Raw genomic sequence first — 23,666 nt, 5'->3', positions numbered from 1 at the left:
CTGCCTGCTCCCTGCTGTGTGCCTTGACCTTGGTCCTGGAGCCCGGGGCAGGCGGCAGGGTGGGCACAGCTGCTGCCAAGGGCCGTCCAGACCCTGCAAAACCCTGGAAGCCCTCAGGAGGGAATGGACTTGCTTGTCCCTCCCTTGCTGCCTGGACCCCATGCCACAGGAGCAGCAGATGCCCTGGGGCCAACAGCACAGGCACCAGGGCAGCCCCGGACCCAAGCCCACCCACCGTGCCTCTGGCAGGGCATTTCTGAACGATCGTGCTGAACTGAATCTCCAGAAGTAAGCCTTATTGACACGGGCAGGGTGTCAGCAGTGAAAGCAAGCGCTTTGCTCAACCGTTGGAGGCGTGAGGGCCTGTGCACAGTTGAGGTCCCTTCTTGAACTCCACCTGTCCACCTGGAGGGCTGGTGGCACTCAGACTGATCATGGCCATTCCCCTCTGGTCTTTCTTGTTGTCCCCACTCTGGGAACGTCCAGGTCCTGAAGGCCAGGCTACTATGCGGAGTCTCAGCCACTCTTTTCTGTCTTTCCTGGTGGTGTGGCAGATCTGGTCGGCTCTGCCCACCCCTCCTGCTGCCCTCATCGCTGGTCCAGACCACCCCTGCTGACACCTGGGAACAGGCCCTCTGTGGCTCCTGGCCTGCCCACTCTGCCTTACCAGGGATCCCTCTGGACATGGCTGCAGAGCGTGGAGTCCCGGGACTCCTCACTGCCCACCTGGCCAGGCCCTGCCTGCCAGCCTGCCCCCAGCGTGGTCCTGCCGCTCTTCACCTCCCCTTACCCTGTGCCCTGTCCAGGCCTCTACTCCTAGGCAAGGCCTGTCCTGGTCACCTGTCCATGTGGCCCCACCCAGCAGGCCTCAGGCCACACCTGCGATCCCAGCGACCAGGGAGGCTGAGGCAGGAGGATCACAGGTTTGATCCTGGCCAGCCTAGGGAACTAGAAGCCCTGTCTCAAAATAAGAAATAAAAAGGACTGGGACGTCGCTTGGCGGCAGAGCACCCGGTGCCAGCCCCCATTCCAGAAAGAAGGTGCTCTTCACAGGAAGTTTCTGCTCACAAGGGCAGCTCTGGTCAGCTGTCCGGAGTGAGGCCAGTGAGCTTGCAGGGGACCTGAGCGCCGTCTCCTCTCCTGCTCAGGTTGTTCCTGGTCATCGAGTACGTCAACGGAGGCGACCTCATGTTCCACATGCAGAGACAGAGGAAGCTGCCAGAGGAGCACGCCAGGTGGGTCCCAGGCAGGGCTGTGGGGGCTCCGGGCGGGGAAGCCGGGCGGGTCCCAGGCAGGGCTGTGGGGGCTCCGGGCGGGGAAGCCGGGCGGGTCCCAGGCAGGGCTGTGGGGGCTCCGGGCGGGGAAGCCGGGCAGGTGGGCGTAGGCGTGAGGACCCTCCCGCCAGGTCTGCAGTGCGCTGCAAGGAGGGAATGGGGTGGGGCGTGGCAGAGTGCCGCACCTTCTCCGGGAGTGAGTGGCAGGATTCCGGTCTGAGGACGCTGCCTCTGAGACGTGGCCTCGTGGCTCTCCTTGACTTCACAAGCCCTGCGTGGCACAGTGGGCTGCAGCACTGGACTGCCTGTGGCAGAGCCTGGCAGGCCGGCGATGACCCGGCACCAGGAGGAGCCGTGCCCGTGTCCTCTGAAAATGACAGGGACACCTGCCTTCCTGTGTGGCTGGCGTCTGCCTCGGCCAGCGCCCGCCTGCTGTCCTCCCCACCCCCACCGCCTGCGGCTCTGAGTCGCCGTGGACCCTCTGGGGCGCTGGGCTTGCTGTGGAGCACTGAGAGCGCCCTGGGCCCTTCCAGTGAGCGCGGCAGCACTGCCACCTCCAGACTGCAGCGCGGTGCCCGCCACACCTCCCGAGTCCCTCCGTGATGGCCCTGCTGAGCCTCACGTGGTGCCCGGGGGCGTGTCCAGGCCTCCCGCCCGCGGGCCAGGGCGTCCTTCCTTCTGAAGGCCGAGCAGTGGCCAGACCTGGCTTCCTTTTCCCTTTCACGTGCCCTTGGGCTGAGGTTGCCCTGCACGTCACCACGGGGATGAAGCTGCTCTGAGGTGGGCGGTCCTGAGACCCTGCTTCCACCGCGGCCGCCTGCGAGCGGACCTGCTGGCCGTGGAGGTTGCCTCCCTGCTTCGCGTGCTGTCCCGGTAGTGACGGGGACCCCTCTCCCCACCATCACTGCCTGTGTCCTCGGCCGTCTCCTGCTGTCCTCCTGCCCACCCAGTGGTGAGGTGCCCGTGGTGCCTGGGACCTGCATTCCCCTCACGGCAAGTGGTGCCGGGCACCTTCTGGGTCTCGGGGTCCACCCGTTGGCTCGTCATGCAGAGGACGCGGCCAGTGCAAGCAGCCTGGGGGCAGCTGGACCCCGCTGGAGCTCCGCGCAGGCTGTGCGCCCTCTGCTGACGGCCGGGCGTCCCCCCAGGTTCTACGCTGCTGAGATCTGCATTGCTCTCAACTTCTTGCACGAGAGAGGGATCATCTACCGGGACCTGAAGCTGGACAACGTCCTCCTGGACGCCGACGGACACATCAAGCTAACGGACTACGGCATGTGCAAGGTGAGCAGCCGCCCTCCCTGGCACCGGGTCCCCATGCCCTCCTGTGGTCCACAGGGACAGCACTTCGGCCTGCCCTGCCCTTGGTCCCCCAGGAAACGCTGAGCGCCTGGACGCGGCTTGATGGTGGAGCCCTGAGCTGCTCTTCCACCTGCAGCTCATGTGCAGTCCCCTGGTGGTGACTCTGTCCCCACAGGAAGGCCTGGGCCCTGGTGATACCACAAGCACTTTCTGCGGAACCCCGAATTACATCGCCCCGGAAATCCTGCGGGGAGAGGAGTACGGTGAGTGGGGAGCAGGTGTGGCCAGGCCACGGCCGGAAGCAGGGAGGGAGGCGGGGCCCCTGGGCCAGCCCCCCGGGGCCAGGGCAAGGCCTCCCTGGCCGCCAGGGAGAGGTTCTGTTGACACCTCCGCCCTGCGTGTCCTGTCTGAGCCCTTGCAGACCCCCTGGTGTCCACAGGCCTGACCTCGGAGGGCCTGTGCAGGACTCCTCTGTTCCAGAGCCCCAAGGCCAGGCAGGAGATGGGGAAGCAGGGCGAGGTGTCACCGGGAGGGCAGAAGTGCCTTAGGTAGGACCCGCTACCCTTCAGCCAGGCACCCCGCGGACACTGGACGCTGGAAGTGCTTCTGCTCCCGGCCTGCGCTGGGTGGGAAGCAGCCGCCGGACGTGGTGCACGTGTGCAGCCTGTGTGGGGCTGTGCTGCCCGCGTGTCGCCCACGCTGCCGCAGTCCGCGTTTCGGGGAGACTCGCCTCCTGCACATCTGCCCCAAGGCTCAGTGTAGCTGCAGGGGGCGGTTCCCTGCCTGGGGTACCCAGGCTGCGGTTGAAGGTGTCCAGTTGCCAGCACAGGAAGAGCAGACGGGCAGGCGACGGAACCCAGTCTAGGAGAGGCTGGGCGGATGCAGATGCCACCGTGGGCATCGACTTAGCTGGGCGGGCACGCCGTCCAGGACTTGGGTGGCGGCTGCTGGCCTTGGGCAGCCTAGGACTCCCCACGCAGTTCCCAGCAGACCATCTGGATATTAAAAAGCCAGAGCAGGGATGCTGAAGAGGCCGCGGGAGGAAGGTCATGTCACTTAGGGAAGGGGCTTCTCACACGTAACAGAAGTAGGAACCAGGAGGCAAACGGGCCGGGCATGGTTGCCACCCCTGTGGTCCCAGCGATTTGGGAGGCTGAGACGGGAGGATCCCAAGCTCCAGGCCAGTCTGGGCAGCTTAGCCAGATCCTGTCTCAATGTGAAAACATAAGGACGGCTGAGCTCAGTGGTAGAGAGCGCCCCGGGGTTCGGTCCCCAGGAAGGACGGGACAGGAAGACTAGGCCGGCAGCACAGGAGGGTGCCTGAGCAGAGCAGGCCCGCGGCCACCAGGGAGCCCACAGTCCGGACTGAGGGTGACGGCGGAACTCGCAAACAGTCCTGCAGCTCCGAGGGAAACAGGCCCAGGACAGTGGGTGGAGGGAGCCGCCGAGGAGGATGCAGGCTCCCTCGGTCAAGGCTGCCGCCAGCTCGGAAGCGTCCCGTTTGTGGTGACTGAGCCCATCAAGCAAACCAAAGACGGCTCTCCCCAGGGTTCAGCGTGGACTGGTGGGCGCTGGGCGTCCTCATGTTTGAGATGATGGCGGGCCGCTCCCCTTTCGACATCATCACCGACAACCCTGACATGAACACGGAGGACTACCTTTTCCAAGGTGTGTGGGCCCAGGGGACTCCCAGGCTTCCTCCTGGCCGCGTCCATCAGGCGAGGGCAGCAGGGCCTCTGCCTGGTGGGCCTGTTCCTCTGGCCAGCCTCGTTCTCACGTGTGGCTTGCAGACTCTGCAAGTCAGGAAATGGCCACGGGATGGTGACCCTTCATGTCACCGCGGGTCACCTGGAAAGAATGCCCTGGCTTAGCCCAAATCCCCTTCTGCTCAGGCCAGGTGCACCTAGAGGCCTGGACAGGGCCCTGGCCACTGTCACCGGCCCTTTCCCACCTGGCAGCCCTGACACCTGCCCTGGTCAAGTCCACTGTCCTAGGAAGGTGGGTCCAGAGGCCAGGCTGTCCCTCAGCACTCTCTGGTGGCCAGCGTGCTGAGGCGGCCACATGCCTGATCCTGCGGGCCGGGTATGGGGAGCTGCTGGTCTGCAGCACAGCCCTCCTGCCGGCTAGGACGAGCCCCTGGCAGGGTGCCCGAAGGGCCCACAGAAGTGGCTCAGGCCGCAGGTGCTGGGCAGGTGGGCTCCGCATGGCTCACTGGCTCCCGTCCCGGCAGTGATCCTGGAGAAGCCAATCCGCATCCCCCGGTTCCTCTCCGTCAAAGCCTCCCATGTCTTGAAAGGATTCCTAAACAAGGTACGCTTCCGGCCCTGGTGGCGCTGCCTGGTCTCCCCAAGGGGCTCTGCCCTCCTCCTGTGAGCCCTCAGTCTTTACTCGTGCCTAACAGAGTAAAACGGGGATTCTGCCCCAGAGAAGAGGAGAGCAGAGCCTGACCTGTGGGGGAGAGGGCCCGGGGCTGCACTGGGCTTGGGTCTGTCCTCGAGCACAGGGGGACTTCTGGGAGACTAACTTGCCCTCGTTTGGACCTTGATCCCAGGACCCCAAGGAGAGGCTCGGCTGCCGGCCACAGACCGGCTTTTCGGACATCAAGTCCCACGCCTTCTTCCGCAGCATAGACTGGGACCTGGTAAGGGCACGCGGAGTCACCGCCCTGAGGGATGACCAGGGCCTTGCAGGCAGGCGGGCCTGGGAGGGCCGTGTGCCTGTGCAGGTCCTCGGCAGAGCCCCGCTGTGTACAGCCAGGGCTCCCAGGACGGGACAAAGGGCACGGGCCCCCAGGGCCTCAGGAGCAAGGTGGACACAGAGAGCATGGGCCAGTGAGCTCCTGAGCAGTGCATCCCGGCCATCTAGGGGCAATTTCTCTGATGTCCTGGTCAGTTTCCAAAAGCTGCCTGTCTCAATCTGTGCTCACTAGTCACCAGAGAGGCGGTGGGCTCCACGCTCAAGGTGTGGACTTGGTTGGTTGCTGGGATTAGAGAAAGGCTGACTCCGGGTGTTCCAGTGTGTAGGGACCCCGTGCAGAGTCACTGACACAGCCTGGGAATCACCTTTGGAGAGGAAAAAAGAGAGCAGGCACCCAGCTGAGCAGGCTGACCTGGCCGGGCTCTGGGCCAGGGGACCTCCTCCCAACCCTGCCTGGTCTTTGCCCCACTCCCAGCCCCAGGGTAGAGTGGGCTCTCTTCACACAGCCGGTCAGGGGACTGTCCTCAGCACCTGGGGGCCCTGGGAAGGGGATGGTTCGGGTGGCCAGGAAGGCCCCTGCCCCTGCCTCTCCTGAGTCCGAGGGCTGTGTCATGCAGACCCGGAACCCGAGGTCCTCTGCCGAGCGCAGGCTTGGGGACGACATGGGCAAGCGCGGGCCTCTGGGGAAACAGCTCTGTGGGTTCTTCTGCTTGCTCTCGCGCTCTGCAGTAGGAAGGAAGGGCCAGGCTTGGCCTGTCTTCAGGGCACAGGTGCTCCTAGTGCTCAGCCGTCCACTGCGGCCTGGTGGAGCCTGGGCCAGGTGCTCAGTGCAGTGCGTGTCCCTCCCAGCTGCCTGCTGCCCCTCACCAGCTCAGCCCTGGCTGCTCCTGGAGGCCCCAGCCCACCACACTTGGTGTCCCCCCAGGCTGCAGGCTCCAGGGGCCCCTCAGGGCCAGCCCGCCTGCCTCATCTCCAGGAGTGGGTGCTGCACCCTGATGGTCTGTCCCTTCACGAATGGTGTGTCACCTGAGCCCAGGGCCAGCCCTGCAGGCCAGAGGGGCACCTGGCTCCTTAGGAGCCTGAGGGTCTGCGGTGGCTTGCAGGTCATGGCTTGCCATGTCCAGTAGCGTGGCTGTCACCACATCGGCTGTCCAGCCTTTCCATCCCCCCCGGAGGCCCCGCCTGTCAGCAGCCATGCTCCTCCCTCTCCCCCATGCCTGGCCCTTTTGCTGAGATGGGATCTGGCTGGTGGCCTCAGTGTCAGGCTGGTGCCGTGAGGAAGGAGGACCTGGCCGTCGGGGGTGCCCGGGCTCCGAGCTGGGGTCACTAACCCAGAGCTGCTCCCCCACTCCTCGCCTCCCTCCTGCAGCTGCCCCAGGGCTGCTTCACAAGCCGCAAGGGCACCCCTGGTGGACGTGGTGGCAGGGCCACGACTCTCAGGTTTGGACAGCAAGACCAGCAGGTCAGGTCTCATCTAGGCAGTATGTAGCTAGAGGGGTGCGTGTGGTCAGTGGGGAGCAGGTGGGGGCCTCCAGGGGCTGTGTCCTGCCCTGCACCAGGCCCGTCCCCGACGCCTGCTCAGTCTCCCTCTCAGCTTAAGTCTTCGCCTGTTGGCACCCAGGCCATGGTGGGGAGGTCACTAGACGTGGTCCCAGGTGGTGCTCGAGTGAGCGGTGAGTTGGTTCTGAAGGAAGGGGTCATGGCTGCAGCAGACGGCGAAGTCCCAGCTCTGTGAGGTTGCCCAGCTGGGCTGCCCACTCTGCAAGTCCTCCTTTCCCTGGACCCTTGGTGCCCAGTACTCAGCAGGGCTCAGTGACATTGTGGAATTCATACAGTCCATGACCTGGATCCGAGGAGTCTAGTATGTAAAGTGACAGCTTTTCCAGCATGGTCCCAAGCCCTGCCTTGGCATGAGCAGAGAGCAGGGGACAGCTGAGGTGTCCGTCAGGCATTGGCCACACCTGGCATGCTCCAAGTGACTGGCAGGTGCTGCAGCAACTACTCACCTGTGGGCTGAAACATTCATGTAGCCAAAACCACTTCCTTCAGCATCATTTGCTTCCAGTGGGAGCTGGGAGAGAGGGGACTCAGGCTCAGAGCAAAAGAAAAATGAAGCCCTCCACCCCCATTAGGCCAGTGAAGTGACCCAGAGGAGGAAAGCAAATGGGACCAAATCCTTACATGGTGGAACCTTCTGGTTTTCCCAGTCTACCTACTGTAAAGGAAGGATGGGAATATTCCTGGCCATGGTACAGTCTGTGCCAAAGCACCTGTGGTCAGGAGGTGACGTAGCCCTGCTGGACAGCGTGAGGAACAGTGTGAGACTCCACCAAGAAGTCCCAGGCCCAAGCCTGGACAGAGGGACAGGGTACTAGGAGAAGCTGTGAGGAGTCTGCATGGAGGCCATCAGAGATGAGGTCACAGCTGCCAGCAGCCCCTGGCCTGTCACCCTCACCTTTACCATGAACGGTCCCCACAGCCCGGCAGGCACCACAGTGCAGCCTGTGTGGCCGCACAGCCGAGTGCAGAGCATGTGGACGGTGGGTGTCAGCACCCTGCCCAGCAGCTGCTGGGGTCACTGTGGCTTGGACACCAGGAGCCTGGGCCACCAGAGCTGCCCATGCACTCTGGTCCTCACCAGCAACTGACCGTCACTCTGCCATCCTGGCCAAGACAGCCATGTGCAGGACAGCCTCCTGGCCAGCACCACTCCACTCTTCCACAGAAGGTGGCAGCGACAGCCAGTCCCAGAGTGACCAGGTCATCTGCCCTGTGAACCAAGCTGCTCTGGGAGTGAGCAGTGGGGTCCAGCTCCGAGGCTGTCCCCTCCCCCCCGGCCCCACGCACGCTGGCAGGGGTGGGGCTGACCCAGCGTGGCATCCCCCATGGGCTCTGCAGGTGGCGGCCGCACACGGGGGAGACAGGGTCTCGCTGCTGGCGCTCAGCGTGAGGGACAGCCTGGCCCTGAGCAGGACAGCAGCCCTGGGAGTGCGTGGGTGAGCCAGAGGGAGCAGATGGTGGGTCAGCGAGTTAGTGAGTGAATTCATGAACCAGTGGGCGGCGAACAAATGAGTGAATTAATGAATGAGTCAGTGAATTAATGGGTGAGTGAACTGATGAATGAATGAGTGGGTGACTTAATGAACAGTTGGGTGAGTGAATTAAAGACCCAATGGGCGAGTGAGCCAGTGAGTGGATGAATTAATGAACATCGAGTGACTTAGTGAATGAATCCGTGAATGGATGCATGACTGAGTGAGGGAATCGGAGTGGATGAGGGAGTGAACGGTGAGGAGCCAATGGGGAGGGAGGGAGGGAGGGCCGGCGAGTCTGAGGACAGGGTACAGGAGAGAATGTCCCCGCATTGCGCTGCGGCTGCAGTGCGTGGAGAGCGGCGGGGGTCAAGGCTGCGGGCCTGGTGTCTGCAGCCCTCTGCTGCTGGGTGGTGCCTGGCACCCTCTCCCAGCACGAGGGGCAAGCCCACTCCCGCGTCCTCTCGATAGCAGCGCTGGTCACCCAGGGCCGGCCCTTGCCCCACCAGGCCATGCTGCGTGGGACCAGTCCCACAGGGCCAGGGCTCCATCCACAACCCAGCAGAGCCGGAGTGACTGTCACCAAGTGTAAGTGCCGCACATGACAGTGAGCGAGGGCAGCACCGTGAGTGCCTGAGCAGAGCTTTGGGCAGCACCCCGAGGTCGGAGGTCAGTGCCACCTGCAGCACAGGCGGGGCCCTGCCGCTCCCACCCCCGTGTGATCCGTGTTTGTGAAAGGAAAACCTGAGCTCGGTTCCAGTCCAGGGGCAGTGGCTCCCAGGCAGGGCTGGCCAGCATGGAGGTCTCTGCCCACACAGCCAGCATTTCTCAGTTCACGTTGCGTTTTTCTGCTGTTGGATATTTTCTCCCAGGTTTTCTGTTTTGAGAAGAAAGGGGCACTTGGCACTCAAACATAAGGCATATTGAAAAGCAGTTTCTCCCGTTTCCTCCTGCGACCTGAGCCAGTGTAGAGGCTGAGCTGGGGGTGGGCAGACAGCGGCCATCCCATGTTTCTTGCCTGGTTTTCCCCAGCTGGAGAAGAAGCAGGCCCTGCCTCCCTTCCAGCCGCAGATCACGGACGACTACGGCCTGGACAACTTCGACACGCAGTTCACCAGCGAGCCCGTGCAGCTGACCCCAGACGACGAGTAAGGGGCAGCCCAGAGTCGAGACGCAGGGACCAGCTGCTCCTGGTTCCCTCCTGGCCTTTCCCCCTTCCACCAGGGGTCTGGCGAGGGGTCTCAGCAGATCCCGAGGGAGCAGGCACGGCCGCCATTCACCCCTTCCCTGTGCTTCCAGGGACGTCATCAAAAGGATCGACCAGTCTGAGTTCGAAGGCTTCGAGTACATCAACCCGCTTCTGCTCTCCACCGAGGAGTCCGTGTGAGGCCGCGCGTCTCTGCCGTGGACACACCTGTGAATGACCCCGTGACCTCATCCTTCACCACAGCATATGCATGCCAGGCTGGGCACGAGGCTCCGGGCAGCCAGGGAGGGACGCTGGCCCCAAGACTGCGGAGGGAGATGTCCCCTCGGGCAGGCGCCTCTGGGCAGAGCAGCCTCTTGCACCTGGGCCCGGAGAGGCCAGCTCCGTGGGGAACCGCTCTTGCGCCTGCGCGGTGGACAGCTGGCCCTGGCCAAGAGAGACTCACGCCCTTTCGAAGGTGCACGTTTTCCGCGGAAGCAGACCTCAGTGCACTGACCTGCTCCTCCGGGAAGTCAGTGTTGTGTCCTGAGGAATAAAATGTACCCATGGTGTCCAGCGTCCTCTGCTGCCTCTTTTCTCAGTGGCACCTGCCCGACACCCCCGATGCAGCCCAGATGTGAGGAGGAGCAGAGCTTTGGGGCAGGCAGGATGTGAGCGGGTGGGACCCAAGTGCCTGCAGGGACACCCTGCAACGAAGAGCGTTGCAGATTCGGAACGTTTTCCAAGTCCCGGTAAGTCCCTGTTACTGTCCACAAGCATTTCCACACCAAGCGCGCGACCAGCCGTGTAGTGAGGCTGACTGAGGCCAGACTGGCAGAGCCGGTGCTGCCAGCTCCTTGGACCACGATGGGGAAAGTGGGATCCCAGAGATTCTAAAACACCGCTCACCAAAGCACCCTGACCAAAAATGAGGAAAAATAAAATTGAAAACGAAATCTAAACAAATGTGTTTCTGAACACGCTGACCAGTGCCTCCAGCATGTCTTGTGTTCTGTACAGAAAGTATTTTTATCAGTCATACGATTCTCAGAAGTAGAGTGAACTTAAAACGCCACGTCTGCCGGACCCTCGCCTGGCGGTCGGGCGGTGGGCCCGAGAACCACAGGCGCTGTGTTCCTGGGAGGCGGCTGCCTTCCTCCAGGTCGGGGCAGCTTCCTGGGTTTCCGGAAAGAGGTGAGCCAAGTCCTTAGCCCCTCGGTGCCAGCAGCGCCTCTTGGTAGCCCCCAGCCACTGGGCAGTGTGTGGGAGGCCCGTGCTGCGGTGGCCAGGGCTCTGTGCCCCTGGGGCCAGCCTGGTGTTCCTGGGGACGTGCTTCCTGGACAGGCGACCTGGAGGCCAGTCATGTCAGGACGATCCAAGTACAAGGTGCACAGCAGCACTGCCCCTGCTGTGCAGAGACCTGGGCGGGCTGGCTGCACCCGACACTCAGGTCCTGGGGTCACCGAGATGGCTGGCACTGAACACGTTGCAGATTCACACGGGGCCAGGTGCTGGTCGGGCATGCCAAGTGCTCCACGTTCCTCAGGCTGCCCCAGTGCGTTGGGGCGACCAGCTGGGGATCCAGGCCCTGCAGCTTCTGCTGAGCAGGGACGTTTCAGCCAGCACTCCCAGGCACAAACCAGGGAGACTCATCCCCAGGGACGGAGGCCCAGGGCCGACGGGCCTCACAAGAGCTGCAGGCCCGCAGAGGGAGGTACGAGCAGCGGCCACACCTGCCCAGGAGCCGGGGGCCTCTGGGCACCCCGCCCCCTTGGCGTGGTAAGAGAGGCGTTCAGTCCGATGCCGCCACATTGCAAACGGCTTGCTGGTGACCAGCACGGCTGCTCGCAGGCAGAGGCGTGAGTGGTGCTGAGCTCGTGGGAAGGGAGATTTTTACGCCTAGAAATGTTTTACAGTAAGGGGAGGGAGGTCTTGACCTGTGGCTTGGAAAACCCCCTCCTTGCGAACAGCCCGGACAGGAGAGTGTCTTGGAAGTGACTCAAAACCTGGTGACTTGGCAGTCGGAAGGCTGCCAACAGCCCGCGCGGTCCCGTGTGCCTGGGCAGAGCCTGTGGGCCAGCCCTCTGCCGTGGACGAGGGCACGTCGTGTCCTACGCCTCTATTAAAGACGAACCAAGCGCTCACCTCGTGGCTGCTCTTGTGCGAGGTGCTTCTGGGAAGCAGGGGTGGTGGCCAGCTCCTCAGGACTTTGCGGAGCAGCTCTGGCTCACGGCCCCGCTGAGCAGAGGGTCCAGCGCCCCATGTCCCCCCGCACACAGGGCCCCACCTGGCGATCCCGCCAGAGGGCTGCGCTGTCCCTGCCGAGCCTGCCCCCTGAGTCCTGGCTGGGCCAGGCTCCATGCCTCCCTGGGTTTGGATGAGGGCACAGCACGTGCCAGGGCTGGACCCCGAGCTCTGCCCCACGTCCCTCCCGGTCCCTCCTGTGGCTCCCCCCGTATCATCCCGCTGCTCTTTCCCAGGTTGGGCAGGACGGCAGGGCAGGGCCATGGGGCTGAGCTGGGCGCTCAGCTTGCCTGGATGAGGGCCTGGACTCCCAGGAGGCAGCCTCCCAAGTGTCCTGAGGGAACTGCACCAGGCAGGAAGGCCCCGAAGGCAGTCTGTGAGGGCCCAGCAGACAGGACCCACGAGGAGGCCGCTGTGCCTCTGGGGCTGGGACACCCTCTCCCCTCCCCAGGCTGCCGGCCCTGGGACCCCAATTCTGCCAGCAGCCCCTCCCCGCCCAGGACTGTGCCTCGGGCTGAGGTGGGGTATCCTCCCTGGCTCCGGGCACCAGCCCAGCCTGAGGGCTTGAGCGATCCCAACTGCCCACTTGTGTCCAGGGCCCTGTCTGCAGAACCCTGACAGCCCCAGGCCACAGCTCCCTGCATGTGCCTTCAAGGCTTGTTCAAAGCCACCTTTTAAAGGAAAACCCAGATTTCTGGACGTTACCCTGGATTCCACGCCCTGCGCCTTGTTGCCATGGAAGAGGACATGGGGCCTGGGCTGGCACCAAAACCTGGCTCTTCAGAACCTGGGCCAAAGCCCTGGGAGAAAGCAGCCACTGCCCCCTTTCTGGGCACCAGTGGGCCTGAACAGAGGTCCCTGACAGCTGGATGCAGTGGCCACGCCTGTCACCCCAGCAACCTGGAGAGTGAGGCAGGAGGATCCAAGTTCCAGGCCTGCTCAGCAACTTAGTGAGACCTGTCTCAAAATAAGCAGTAAGGGCCGGGGTGTGAGTGCTAGAGCACCCTGGGCTCCATCACTGGAAACTCGGCCGACAAGGAACGGCCCTGTCCATGCTGGGGGGACACTGCAGGACCCCAGGCGGCATCGCCCTTCCTGGCCTCTGGCTGCCAGGACGTGCTCCTCTCCGTCCTGCAGACTATCCTGGCACTGGAGAGGCCCGGCCTCACAACCTCCCTCCTCACATCACGCCCAGGGGCGAGGACCTCAACCTGTGAGCCAGGGGCACTGCGGGCCACCCTTGGTGACCTGCAGCTGCCTGTGGAAGTGAGCACCCTGGGAGTTGAGGTGCGGCTGTGTGCGGGTCTGGACCTGAGGTGCCCGGAGCTCCTGTGCTAATGCAGGAATGTCCAGCGCTGAAGCGTCTGCACTGAGCTGTGACCCGGCGGTCCACCCGTTAGAACGGGCGGCCTGGACAGGAGCTGCGGACGGTGGACAGTGCAGCTCAGCGGCGCTCAGCGGACCAGGGCCCCTCCACCACGCCCTTCCCCAGAACACGCTGCCTCACCTCAGGCCCAGAGCAGGGCACCAAGCTGACCATGGCCAACCCTCGGAAGCGCAGCTGAAGCAGACCCCTGCCTGCCCACGGCGCCTCTGTCAGGGACTTTGGTCCTGGCAATGACAAGCTGCCTGGCACACAGTGCCAGGGCCCACCAGGGTGCACACAGGCAGCGTGGGCAGAGGTGCCAGCTCCAGGGAAGCACAGCCTCCCTGCCTGGGGCTGGACCGTGCACTCTCCGGTGATCAGGACTCTGCCCAGTGTCTGCGTGAAAAAACAAAGGAGCCCAGTGTTCTGGCCTCAGCACGAGAGGCTGGAGTAACCCCACACCCCGACTTTAATGTGCACGTTCAGGAGCAGAGGGGAGAAGGGCCGGGGGGCAGCAGGGCCAGGCCCCTCTCGGCAGCTCTGCTCTGGACACCGGTGGTTCACCACGCCACATCATCCGTGCTTTCTGCCAAGCACTGTGCCAGGTGGCTGTCCACGTCCAGCTGGGTCAGCCTGCGAAGGAGAACAGACAGTCACTCAGCCCCCTCCTGGAGCGCTGGCTACAGGACAGGTCCCTCCAACCTCCCCCAGTGCTGTGGGAGTCCTGCTGGACAGGAGCCCAGGGACCCTCCCATGGCTGTCCAGAACGAGAGGAGGAGACCACACCAACCTTAGGGGCTCTGCCCAGCCAGCTGCCTGGAACTGCCTCCAGTCAGAGGTACCCAGGTCCTGGCCTGCTGTCCCAGCCCCCGGAGACTCATGCCCGCCTACCCCAGGGGCCAGAGTGCCATCATGGTGCCCACCATGAAAGCAGCAGGGACAAGCAGCCTGCCCCCACCCAGCCTTCCACAGCAGGCCGGGCGCACTGGGGACGCCCGACCCCTCCAGGCAGCCACTGAGCAGGAGGCAGGAGCACCTGCTGGGGGCACCACTTGCCCACCACCAGCAGAAAGGCAGCAGGCAAGGGTGGTACAGCTCAGGATCGGGGCCTGTTCCTTCCTTTGGTAGGAGGGATGGAACTCAGGGGTGCTCCACAACTGAGCCACACCCCCAGCCCTTCTTTTTATTTATTTTAAGACAGGGTTTCCCTAAGTTGCTTAGGGCCTTGCTAAGTTGCTGAGGCTGGCCTCAAACTTACCATCCTCCAGCCTCAAGAATCACTGGGACCACAGGCCTGTGCCACTGCGCCTGACTGAGAATCTGCTTTCTTAACATGGAAGAAGCAGAACCCCGAGTGGGGTTCTGTCGGCTGGGCTGGCCCACCCTGCGACCCCAGGAGGCCCGGGCAACACTGTGACCCGGGGAGGTGGTGGCTCTGGGGTGACGGCCCCCGGCAGGGGTGGCAGGAGGAAACCCACCAGAGGCCAGAGAGCACAGCAAGGCACCTGGACCAGCAGGTGATCACCACACCGGCAGCCCAGGGAGGGAAGGACAAGGCCCGTGACAGTGGGCTCCCGCTGTGGCTCCAAGAGGTGGCCCAGCTGGGGTGCTCAATGGAGCTGCTGGGGTGATGACCAGGGACTGAGCAGTGGCTTCAACCAAGACTCAGGCCCAGGTCTTCCTGGAGGACATGTGGCCAGTGTCCCATTGGAACCACCAGCGGGTCGTTCACCCGGCTGTAGGCAGAGCCGCTCCTGCTCCCTGGCCCGGGCCTCCTGCCGCCTGGCTCAGGCCCCCACAGCCTCCATCCTCAGACCAGGCCCATCTGAATGGTCCCCTCTGGCTCTGCTCTGTGCCCTGCCCGTGGCTCCTGTACCCCATCCATGCAGCCACCACAGCCCTCCAGCTCCCTTTCCCAGACCATGGCCAGAGGGTCCCACCTGCACCCATCGGAGCGGGACTCCAGGGGGCCTCCAGCAGCACGTGCCTTGGGCACACGCACACGCACACGCCCCATCACACGCCCCAACACGGCACCCTGGTCTCTTAGGGCAGCCGGCTCACCTGCCTGTGCAGCTGGCTCAGGCTCTGCCAGGGGCTGCATGAAACTGAGTCCTAAGGAGCTTCTGGACATGCTGCTGACCAACCAGATGCCCACTTCCTGTCCTACAGACCTCCCAGGACATGGCCTGTCTGTGCCAGGTAGATGCCAGAAAGTCACCTCTCTGAGCCTCAGAGTCACAGACTGAGGAGACCAGGATGACCAACTACCTCTTATGATAAGGGACATCTAGGCCCAAAGGCTGAGGGCCCCTGGTCACACCAGGAAGTTCCCTTTGCCAACCTGAGCCCTGGGTCGGCTCCTCTCAGCTCCTGGGTCCTGCTGACCATAGTGGTTCTCTCCACTGGCAGCCCCCAGTTAGAGCACCCTGAAGTCCCCACGGGCCACTGAGCCCCTCAGAGATCTTGGGCTTCAGCCTATGCTTGGAACCAGCTCCTCCTCCACATGCCTTCCCCAGACAGCTCCGTGAGGACCTGGGCATCCTGTCCAGGGAGTCCAGGTGTGTGCCTTGGACAGTGGCTCTCAGGAACCTGCCCGCGGAAGGAGGGCTTTCAGCCTGGTGTGTTCTTGTGCACTGTCAAATTTGTTCTTGCCATCCTGACCCCACGTCCATGGCTGGACTCCTTCAATAAGGCCCAGCAGGAGGGTCAAAGACCCACAGGTAACCAGCTGGCCCAGCAGGACACAGTACAAAGTGGCAGTTCACGTCGAATCTTAGCATAAGCAGGTTCCACCCCTTATTTAAAAAAGAGGCATAAGCCAGTAGCACACGTCTGTAATCCCAGCCACAAGGAAGGCTGAAGCAGGAGGATCACAAGCCAGCCTCGACAACTTAGCAAGGCTCTAAGCAACTTAGCGAGGCCCTGCCTCAAAATAAAATATAAAAAGGGCTGGGGATGTGGCTCAGTGGTTAAGCATCTCTGGGTGCCATCCCTGGTACCAAGGGGGGCGGAAAAAAAAGACAAAATATAATGATTTTTGTTTATTTTTGGTTATTGGAGATGGAACCCAGGGGTGCTTGACTCCTGAGCTATAGCCCCAGCCCTTTTTATTTCTTTATTTTGAGACGATCTTGCTAAGTTACTGAGACTGCCTCACACTTGCAATCCTCCTGCCTCAGCCTCCCCAGTAGCAGAGGTTAAAAGCAAGTGCCACTGAGTCTGGCAAAAAAAAAGCCTTCGTTCTGAAAACCCCAACTGGCCCTAAGAAGGTATTCATGAGGCTATTTCACCAGGAGACCAACAGCCCACAGCCTGGCTGGGCCCTAGAGGTCACCTCTGGGATAGGGATAATGCACACCCCCACACCCCCAGCAACCTGGAATGTCTGGGCAGAGGGTTAGTATTCATTGGCCTTCTCCCACAGTACAGAGTCCAAGAGGGTGGGCGGCAGGTGGACCCCAGACCTGCCACAGCCACAGGGGCCTCTGCGTGGTCACTGGGTTGTGCCAACTTTCTGTATGTGAAATGTGGCTTTCAAAGGCCGCGATGAGCCCAGGCATCCTCCTAGCCTCCCAGTAGCCTCCCACAGGCTTGGTCCCTGAGCCGGAGGATGGGTGGGGGACCCACCTGGGGCTGAACTCCTTCTGGCACATTGGACAGTTCTGCAGGGCTGGGGGCCCCTCCACAGACAGCTGCTCCTTGGTGCTGGGGGCCCCACAAGGATCAGGCTCAGGGTGTCCTTTCAGGGACCCAGTGGGGGACCCCTGGTGACACCCATCCTGGTAGAAGCAGCCCAGGCCCCCCAGGGCAGGTGGTAAGGGTGTCCAAGAAAAGGCCTTGGGTCCAACGGTGAAGGTCTCAGGGGGCAAGATATGCTCGGCTTCGGGCCCAGGTTCCTGCAAAACGAGGTGGTCGGCCATGTCCTGTGGCACCTGGGGACTTTCTGAGCCTGGACAAGTCCACCAGCCACCCCACCCCGGGCACCCCTGTGGGTTCCCACCAACATACCTGGCTGGGGAAAGTGGGAAGGGGTGGCAGCGGCTCCCCGTCCGGGGCCTGGTCGGAGTTCGCGATGCGCAGTAGCAAGGCCCAGGGCTGGCTCTCGCTGCCCGCCAGGAGATACCAGGGGCAGCCACTGGGAGGCCTGGGGGCACAGTGGAGGTCAGCGGAGGCGTCTGCGTGTGGAAGCTGAGGGTCGGGGAGCGAGGTCGGCGGGCGAGTGGGGAGGGCCAAGAAGCCCGCGCCAGAGGCCGCTCGGGGAAGCACGTGCGGGCGAGAAGGAGCCAGCTCGCCGCCGCCCAGCCCGGTCCACCCGCGCATCCCGGCCTCACCCGTCCCCCGAGCGCGGCCTCCGACGGCTCAGCCTCCAGGGCGGCCTCCGCGCCGCCTCCATCCGCCCGCGCGCGTCGGGCGGAAGTGAGACGCAGGAGCCGCAGACCCCGCCCCGGACCTGACCGCGCCCGGACTCGACGCGCCCGGCCCCGCTCGGCTGACCCCGCGGGCGCTGTTGCCCAGGTCGCCGCTCAAAGTGCCCGGAGCGCAGCCTTGGGGCCCCGGTCCGCCGCGCAGCTGTGGGGCCTGGCTGGCGTGCCCGCTTCCCAGGACGCAGGACTAGAGGCCAGTCTCGCCCGGCCTTCCACTCCGGGAACACGCCCAGCTGCCAGGCCGCCGCGGCCTGCCTCCTGGCCACCGCTCCGGGCAGCGACCCTCTCCTTACAAAAGAGGGAGGGCCCTCTGTTCCCTACACTCCGAGAAGAAAGGCGGTGAAGCCGCCCATCCCGGGGCCAACCCGGGTTAGATGGGAGGCGGCGCCTGCGGTGGCAGCGCGAAGGCTTCCCCGAGTCCCCTTCCTGCACCCCCGCAGTCCACCACTTGGTGGCAGCAGACGCCCAGGCACCCTTGTGCAACCACTGGCTGTGCGGTTGGGGGGTGTCGCCCCAGGGGTTGGCAGGGACCAGGGCCCACTGGAGGCGGCTCTGGCTCTGATGCAGACACTGAACTCTGTGGGCCAGTCGCCAGGCTGCGGGAGGATGCCCACACCAGGATGACCCAGGGGGGAGGTGCGCTTTCCACGTGGGGCCTCCCTTGGGAGGCAGGAGACTGCTCACAGGGAACCTGGCAACACTTAGCTGAGGCTCATGGCCTCTGGGCCCAGAGCAGTACACATGGTGGACACAGCTGGAGGAGTGAGGACACCTTCCTGGGTGCCAGGGAGGAGAGGGGTGGCCCAGGGAATGGAGGAGAGTGACCCTGGTCAAGGTCCTGGGGTTGTGCAGCTGGTCCCAGGTTTGCAGGATGTCCAGCAGCCTGGTCCTCTGATCGGTCCATGAAGGAGCATGCAGGTGCAAAAGGGACGCTGCCTTTAGGTCATTTTCTGTAAAACAGCAAGTCTTCAGGTGCAGATGCAAGACCTCACCCCAGGCTGCCCTCTCATCCTCATGCCCACAGGCTGCTCTGGTTCCCCCTGGAATGTGCCTCTAAGCCCAGTGGCTCTTGTACACACACCCCGGCCCTCTGGAGCAGCGGTGCAGGGGCCTGGCAGCCATTGGCCTGAGTTTCCAGTACAGGAAGCAGAAAGGGAGGTGTTCACATAGGCCATTTGAAGGATGCAGCGGGCCCCTCAGAAGGTCAAACAGCCCTGGATGTAGTAGACAGTGTTTACCTAGCCCAAGTGAGGCCCTGGGTTCCATCCGCAGTGCTGCAAAAACAAAAAGCCAAACGCTGGCAGCTGGCCTTGCTGCCCGTGCGGTAAGCCCCACGCAGACTGTCCCCCTAGAGCACTGGTGGGAACCTGTGCCCCACCGGGCAGGGCCCACAGGGTACAGGGCTTGCAGCTTCAGCCAAGGGACTACCAGCGGCAGGAGTTCTTCATCACGCAGGGGGCTCCACACCACCCCTGGGGTGCCCCACAACACTCCCAAAGCTCGGTTTCTGCTTGACTTATTTTCCCCAAGGAGGGCATCCCCAGGTCCCCACTTCTACCTGTGGGGACACAGTAGGGGCAGAGCACAGGACTGCCCTCCTGGAATTCCTGCATTACCACTCTGCAGGAGAACCTAGCACTGTAACAGGGCGGACAGCTAGAGAGGCTTCTTTGGGAAGGAGACACCAGAACAGGGCCTGAGGGCCAGCAGGAGCCTGCCACCTGGGTGGCAGAGTCCCTGGGCTAGAGAACAGGCCAGCCAGGGGAGGGTGTGCACTGGGAGTGATGGTTCCCTGGAAGTTTGAAAGACTTCTGTGAACACAGAGAGGTGACCAGGCTGGGGTCACCGTCCCCAAGAATGGCTCAGGTGGGAGCTCTGGAACAGGGTCAGCCCCTCACCAGCGCCCCTTGGTTTGGGGGCCTTTGGGTTTGGGGATCAGAGGCTGTGCTCCATCCCTGGATCTAGCCTGCTGGCCACTGGCAGGTTCTAGCCTGGACACCCAACCCAGGCTGTGAGCAGTGGCCGTGAAGAGCTGCAGAGCCTGCTGACGCAGGTGCACGCCCTTGCCGAGCCTCGTGTGGGCCTGCACGCCCACTCTGCTGCCCAGGCACTGTCTCATGCAGCCTGCCCACCTGGCACTCCTGCCACACACGGGCCAGCAGGTGTGGCCAGCACAGCCCGCAGCCCAGAGAAGGCCAGGCATGTACGAAGGCAACCCAGGCCTCTGGGCTGTCCTTAGGCAACGGGCACTGCCAGGCACCCTGGATGCCGTGCTGTTCTGCCACATGCTGGGGCAGAGGCTGCCAAGAACGTGAGCGTGCGCCCAGGCGTGCCTGCCGCCACAGGTCACACTTGAGGTTGGAAGCCTGTGTCCCTTCCAGGGCTGGTTATGCCAACCAGCCACTGTCTGGATCCCATTTGCAGGGGGCCCCATGGCAGACCCAGACCCAAGAAATTAAGGAGGGTGTTGGGCAGCCAGGTGGAATATGGACCACTGATGGCTAAGGCTGGGGCCTGGCTGACCCACTGACCAGCCCCTGACTGTGGGACAGGCCAGTCAGGGCCCCCATCAGGACCCCAGGGGATCAGTGCTGGGCTGAGACCAGCCTTGCCCCTGAGAGAATGAGGAGCTCATTCAGGCCACTGTGAGGACATCAGTTGCAGGTGATGCCACTCCTTGGCAGTGGAAGGGGAGGGGAGACAGCCCTGACCAGCTGGCAGGTGACCCTCTTGGCAGTGGCCAAGAAACGTATCATCTGGTCCAGAAACGTATCATCTAATGGTGGACTACGCCAGAGAGGAGGGCTCCTCCCAGCTGGGCGAGTCTGCAGGGTGGGGCGTCCTGACACTCCCTGCCGTACCCCAGGGTGCATCCTCTAAAAGACGGAAACATTTTTTGGTGAACACGGGTTTACCACAGTGCGAGTGTCAGTCCCAGAAGTGATTTTCCAATAACGTTAAACTCCTGTGACCGAGGCAGAGCGCTCAGAAGAACCAGCCTTTCAAGTTCAACTTTTAAACCTGTCTTGCTGATGACCTAGGGAGAACTGGGATGGGGGGTTTGTGGGAGGTGTTCCATGTCCCCACTCACACCTTATGAGGGTCACTCTCAAAGTGGCTGGTCCCTCCGCAGGCCCAGGGGGAGAGCAGGGACCCGGAGGGAACAGGGCTTCCTGAGCAGTGTGGCTCCTGCCCAGCAGGGGTCCCTCTCCATCCCTCTGTGGAAGTGTCCTGGGGTGCAGGTCACAGGGCTCCCCCTGACCCCTTCCTTGGTGACTGGGGAGGAGGAGGCTGGTCCTGAACAGTGGGTGAAACCAGAGGACAAGGCCCAGGGGCCCTACCTCAGCACCATGTCCCAAGAGCACGAGGCCCTCAGCCCTGAGTTCTGCCCTGGATCAGGCCTGGCCTGGGATCAGTGCCCCTCTCTCCTGGCAGCCAAGGGCAAATGAGGCCCTTTGGGGTTGTTAAAACCAAAGGAGGGGGCGCCCCACCTTCTGTGTCCCAAGACCTGCACTCCCTGACCCAGGGCACCTGCTGCTGGGAATTCCTGAAGGGAGCCAGCAGGGTTTGGGTCAGCCCTTAGAACAGCCCAGGTGCCTCCTGATACTGCCCCCTGCCCTTGCCTTGCGCTGCCTCTCTTGGGCCAAAAGTCCCAGCACCTGTGCAGGGAAGCCAAGGGTCTGTAGGGTCTGTAGGGTCCATAGGAGGGGTACGGGGCGCTAAGGACCCCAGGAAAGCTCTGGGGTGCAGGCTGGCAGGGGGGCCTTGGGTCCTCCCATCTGGAAAAGACCCCCTTCAGGGCAGATGCCCAAACAGGTGCCCTTGAGTGTTCTGCTGGACACGTGTGTCTCATGGCCTTCCTCCTCTCGCAAGCTGACGCTAGGCCTCTGGGAAGTCCCTGAGGCCCCTGCAGCAGCATGGTGACCTTCCAGGAAAGACCATGTCAGGAGTAGCACACAGGTAGCCTGTGACTCTTCCAGCAGCCCTGCAGAGCCCTGGGAGCCCACACCTGGCTTCCTCTCCAGGCAGCTCAGCCCAGCCACCTGCCCTCCCCCACAGGCTCCTCTTCACTCACCTGTGGGGCTCTTGAGTTCCAGCACAGGCAGACTCTGGGGCAGTGACGCCCAGTGGGGCCTCCAGGCCCAGAAGGGATCCTGACTCAGGTCAGCACTTGAAACACATGGTGAATTAGCCTGCTCTCCTCCTAAGGTCTTACAAGGGATGAAGGACACCTTGGTCCAGACCCCACCACACCCCAGCCTGGACACAGACCTCAACCTCTAGGCCAGACCCGCCTTGGAAGATGGCTAGCCACTAAGCAGTCTCCAGGGACAGGTACTATGTTCTGGACTTGGTGGAGGCAGGATCCTGGTGGGAAGAGGGGCCATGATGGGGGAATGGCATCGTGGGAGCCCTGCAGGAGGGGTACCCAGCACAGCCCCAAAGCCCTGGGGCTGGGGAGGACAGAAACCAACAAGGAGCCCAGTGCCCACGAGTGACCCCTGCCTGCAGACCCCCTGCAGCTCCTACCAGTCCCATCTGCATGCTGAACTGAGTGTTCTCAGCAGTGTGTCCTGTGTGGACCACCAGCATGCTGACCTGACCACCCCTTCACCAACAGGACCTGTCCACTCCTTCAGGGAGAGTGGGCAGCTGGGTTCAAGTATCACATGGACTCCCAGCTTTGGAGCTAAGTGGTGCCCCTGAGACCCTGTCCAGAATGGAGGTGTGGACAGGTCCCCAGCTCCTCAGATCCACACTGGGTGGCAGGCTGTGTTTGGAGCCTGAGCAGGTGGCATGCCCAGCTGGACTGAATGCAGGGCAGGTCCAGTGTCAACTCCCAAAGGGTCCTGGCCCTCACACCTGCATGGTCCCCCAAGTCATCCTGTTCAGCCCACACCCAGTACTGCAGTGGAGACAATGTTGACTGACCCCATCAACAGACCGGCCAATTGAGGCCCAGGGCATCCATCCTCTGCTTATCATAGGTCCCGTGACATTGGCCAAGCTGGCTACAGTCAGGCCATCCTGGGCTGCTGCCCAAGATGGGAGCCCTACTGACCTACTGGCACCCAGTGGCCTCCTGCTTGGGGGTCAGGGATCAGGATGTGAAGTAGTACCTGGCCCTCTGGGCACCCTGGGATGGCTCCTCCAGCCTAGAAGACCCAGCCAAGACCAGGCAGCCAGCGAGGCTAACTCCTGCCATGTCAGGTCCTGGCATGTGCCACAAGCTGCCTTCCAGGCTGTGGAAAGCCCCAGAGATGAACAGGGCTGTCCACCCTCTTACTCTGCTCCCACGCCTAGGCACCCCTTGTCACTTCCTACAAACAGCCTCCAGAGGCCAACTCAGCAACTCCAGCAACCCGTGGTCCACCACCTCTGCAGACAGTTCTCAGGCAGATCCCTCAGCACCCCTGGGCCTGGGGGCCTGCCCAGCCAGTGTCCAGCTCTGGGGCAGCTGCGAACCTGACAACTGTAGAATACTGGAAGCTACTTTGGGGTCTCCTCTCTCTCCCTCTTTTGAGGCATCTGCCCCTTCTGAGATGTTCTGTTTCCCCAAAATAAGCTTTTATCCCACACACAATGAGAGGAGCTCCTGGCTGCAGGGGTTGGGAAGGACCAGGAAAAATCCCAGCAGCCCAGTGTCCAGGGACTTGGAGATCCTGCTTGCGCAGGGTTTAGTGGATCCCATGGCCTTCTCTGAAGGGCCCCGCCCACCGCCCAGCATGTCTGGGCGTTAGTGGGCGCTTGGCAGGGTGGACTCTGTGGTGACTTCCTTACACTGCCCAGCCTTTTCAGGACCAGCGGGGGATGGACCTGTGCTAAACTGGCTGATGACACCCTGCGGGAAGCGGGCCTGAGGAAATGGGCGCCAAGATGCTTGCTCTTGGCCAGCTCTCCCCGCCGGTCACCTATGGGCACTGCCTTCTGTTGGCCCGTCAGGTTTCCCGAGCTGCGTCCTGACTCACCCTCCGCTCCCCAGTCTTTGTCCATCTGCCGACCCTTTCTCTCGGGAGTCCCGCGCGCCCCGCCCGCCGCACCCCACAGCCCGCCCACCCGCTTCCGGACGCTTCCCACGCCCCACCCTTCCCGGCTCCTCCCTCGCCCCTCCTCCCCGCCCCGCCCCGGGCACCGCCC

General features: G+C 63.1%; 3 protein-coding genes across 7 annotated transcripts in view; 1 reads left to right on the top strand and 2 right to left on the bottom strand.

Moving 5' to 3' along the window:
- The window catches only part of Prkcz (protein kinase C zeta), an 83,223-nt gene extending 73,156 nt beyond the window's left edge, over nt 1-10,067 (top strand). For all 4 annotated transcript variants that reach the window (XM_047550974.1, XM_047550979.1, XM_047550997.1 and 1 more), the window contains 8 exons: nt 1,149-1,235; nt 2,423-2,558; nt 2,752-2,839; nt 4,125-4,244; nt 4,807-4,886; nt 5,128-5,217; nt 9,338-9,453; nt 9,605-10,067. In XM_047550974.1, coding sequence (XP_047406930.1) covers nt 1,149-1,235; nt 2,423-2,558; nt 2,752-2,839; nt 4,125-4,244; nt 4,807-4,886; nt 5,128-5,217; nt 9,338-9,453; nt 9,605-9,692 — 805 coding nt within the window. In that variant the 3' untranslated portion in view covers nt 9,693-10,067. The remainder of the gene's footprint in view (nt 1-1,148; nt 1,236-2,422; nt 2,559-2,751; nt 2,840-4,124; nt 4,245-4,806; nt 4,887-5,127; nt 5,218-9,337; nt 9,454-9,604) is intronic.
- Nucleotides 10,068-13,531: 3,464 nt separating this feature from the next.
- Nucleotides 13,532-17,654, bottom strand: Faap20 (FA core complex associated protein 20). 2 transcript variants are annotated; one of them, XM_047551027.1, is made up of 4 exons: nt 17,436-17,654; nt 17,113-17,248; nt 16,732-17,000; nt 13,532-13,734 (listed from the first exon to the last, which is right to left on the bottom strand). In XM_047551027.1, exons 1-4 carry the CDS (start codon nt 17,495-17,497, stop codon nt 13,662-13,664), a joined length of 540 nt encoding a protein of 179 aa, XP_047406983.1. In that variant the 5' UTR covers nt 17,498-17,654; the 3' UTR covers nt 13,532-13,661. The 2 variants fall into 2 exon arrangements, with proteins under 2 accessions (XP_047406983.1, XP_047406975.1); XM_047551019.1 differs by having other exon boundaries at nt 17,113-17,570.
- Nucleotides 17,628-23,536, bottom strand: LOC124983602 (uncharacterized). Its single transcript, XM_047551009.1, has 4 exons — nt 23,498-23,536; nt 21,604-21,698; nt 18,767-18,802; nt 17,628-18,478 (listed from the first exon to the last, which is right to left on the bottom strand). Exons 3-4 carry the CDS (start codon nt 18,792-18,794, stop codon nt 17,628-17,630), a joined length of 879 nt encoding a protein of 292 aa, XP_047406965.1. The 5' UTR covers nt 18,795-18,802; nt 21,604-21,698; nt 23,498-23,536.
- Between the last annotated feature and the right edge of the window lie 130 nt (nt 23,537-23,666).

This window comes from Sciurus carolinensis, chromosome 1 (assembly GCF_902686445.1).
Source record: "Sciurus carolinensis chromosome 1, mSciCar1.2, whole genome shotgun sequence".
Lineage (NCBI taxonomy): Eukaryota > Metazoa > Chordata > Mammalia > Rodentia > Sciuridae > Sciurus > Sciurus carolinensis.
The sequence above is the reverse complement of the archived record's forward strand: the minus strand, read 5'-3'. Positions and strand labels throughout refer to the sequence as shown.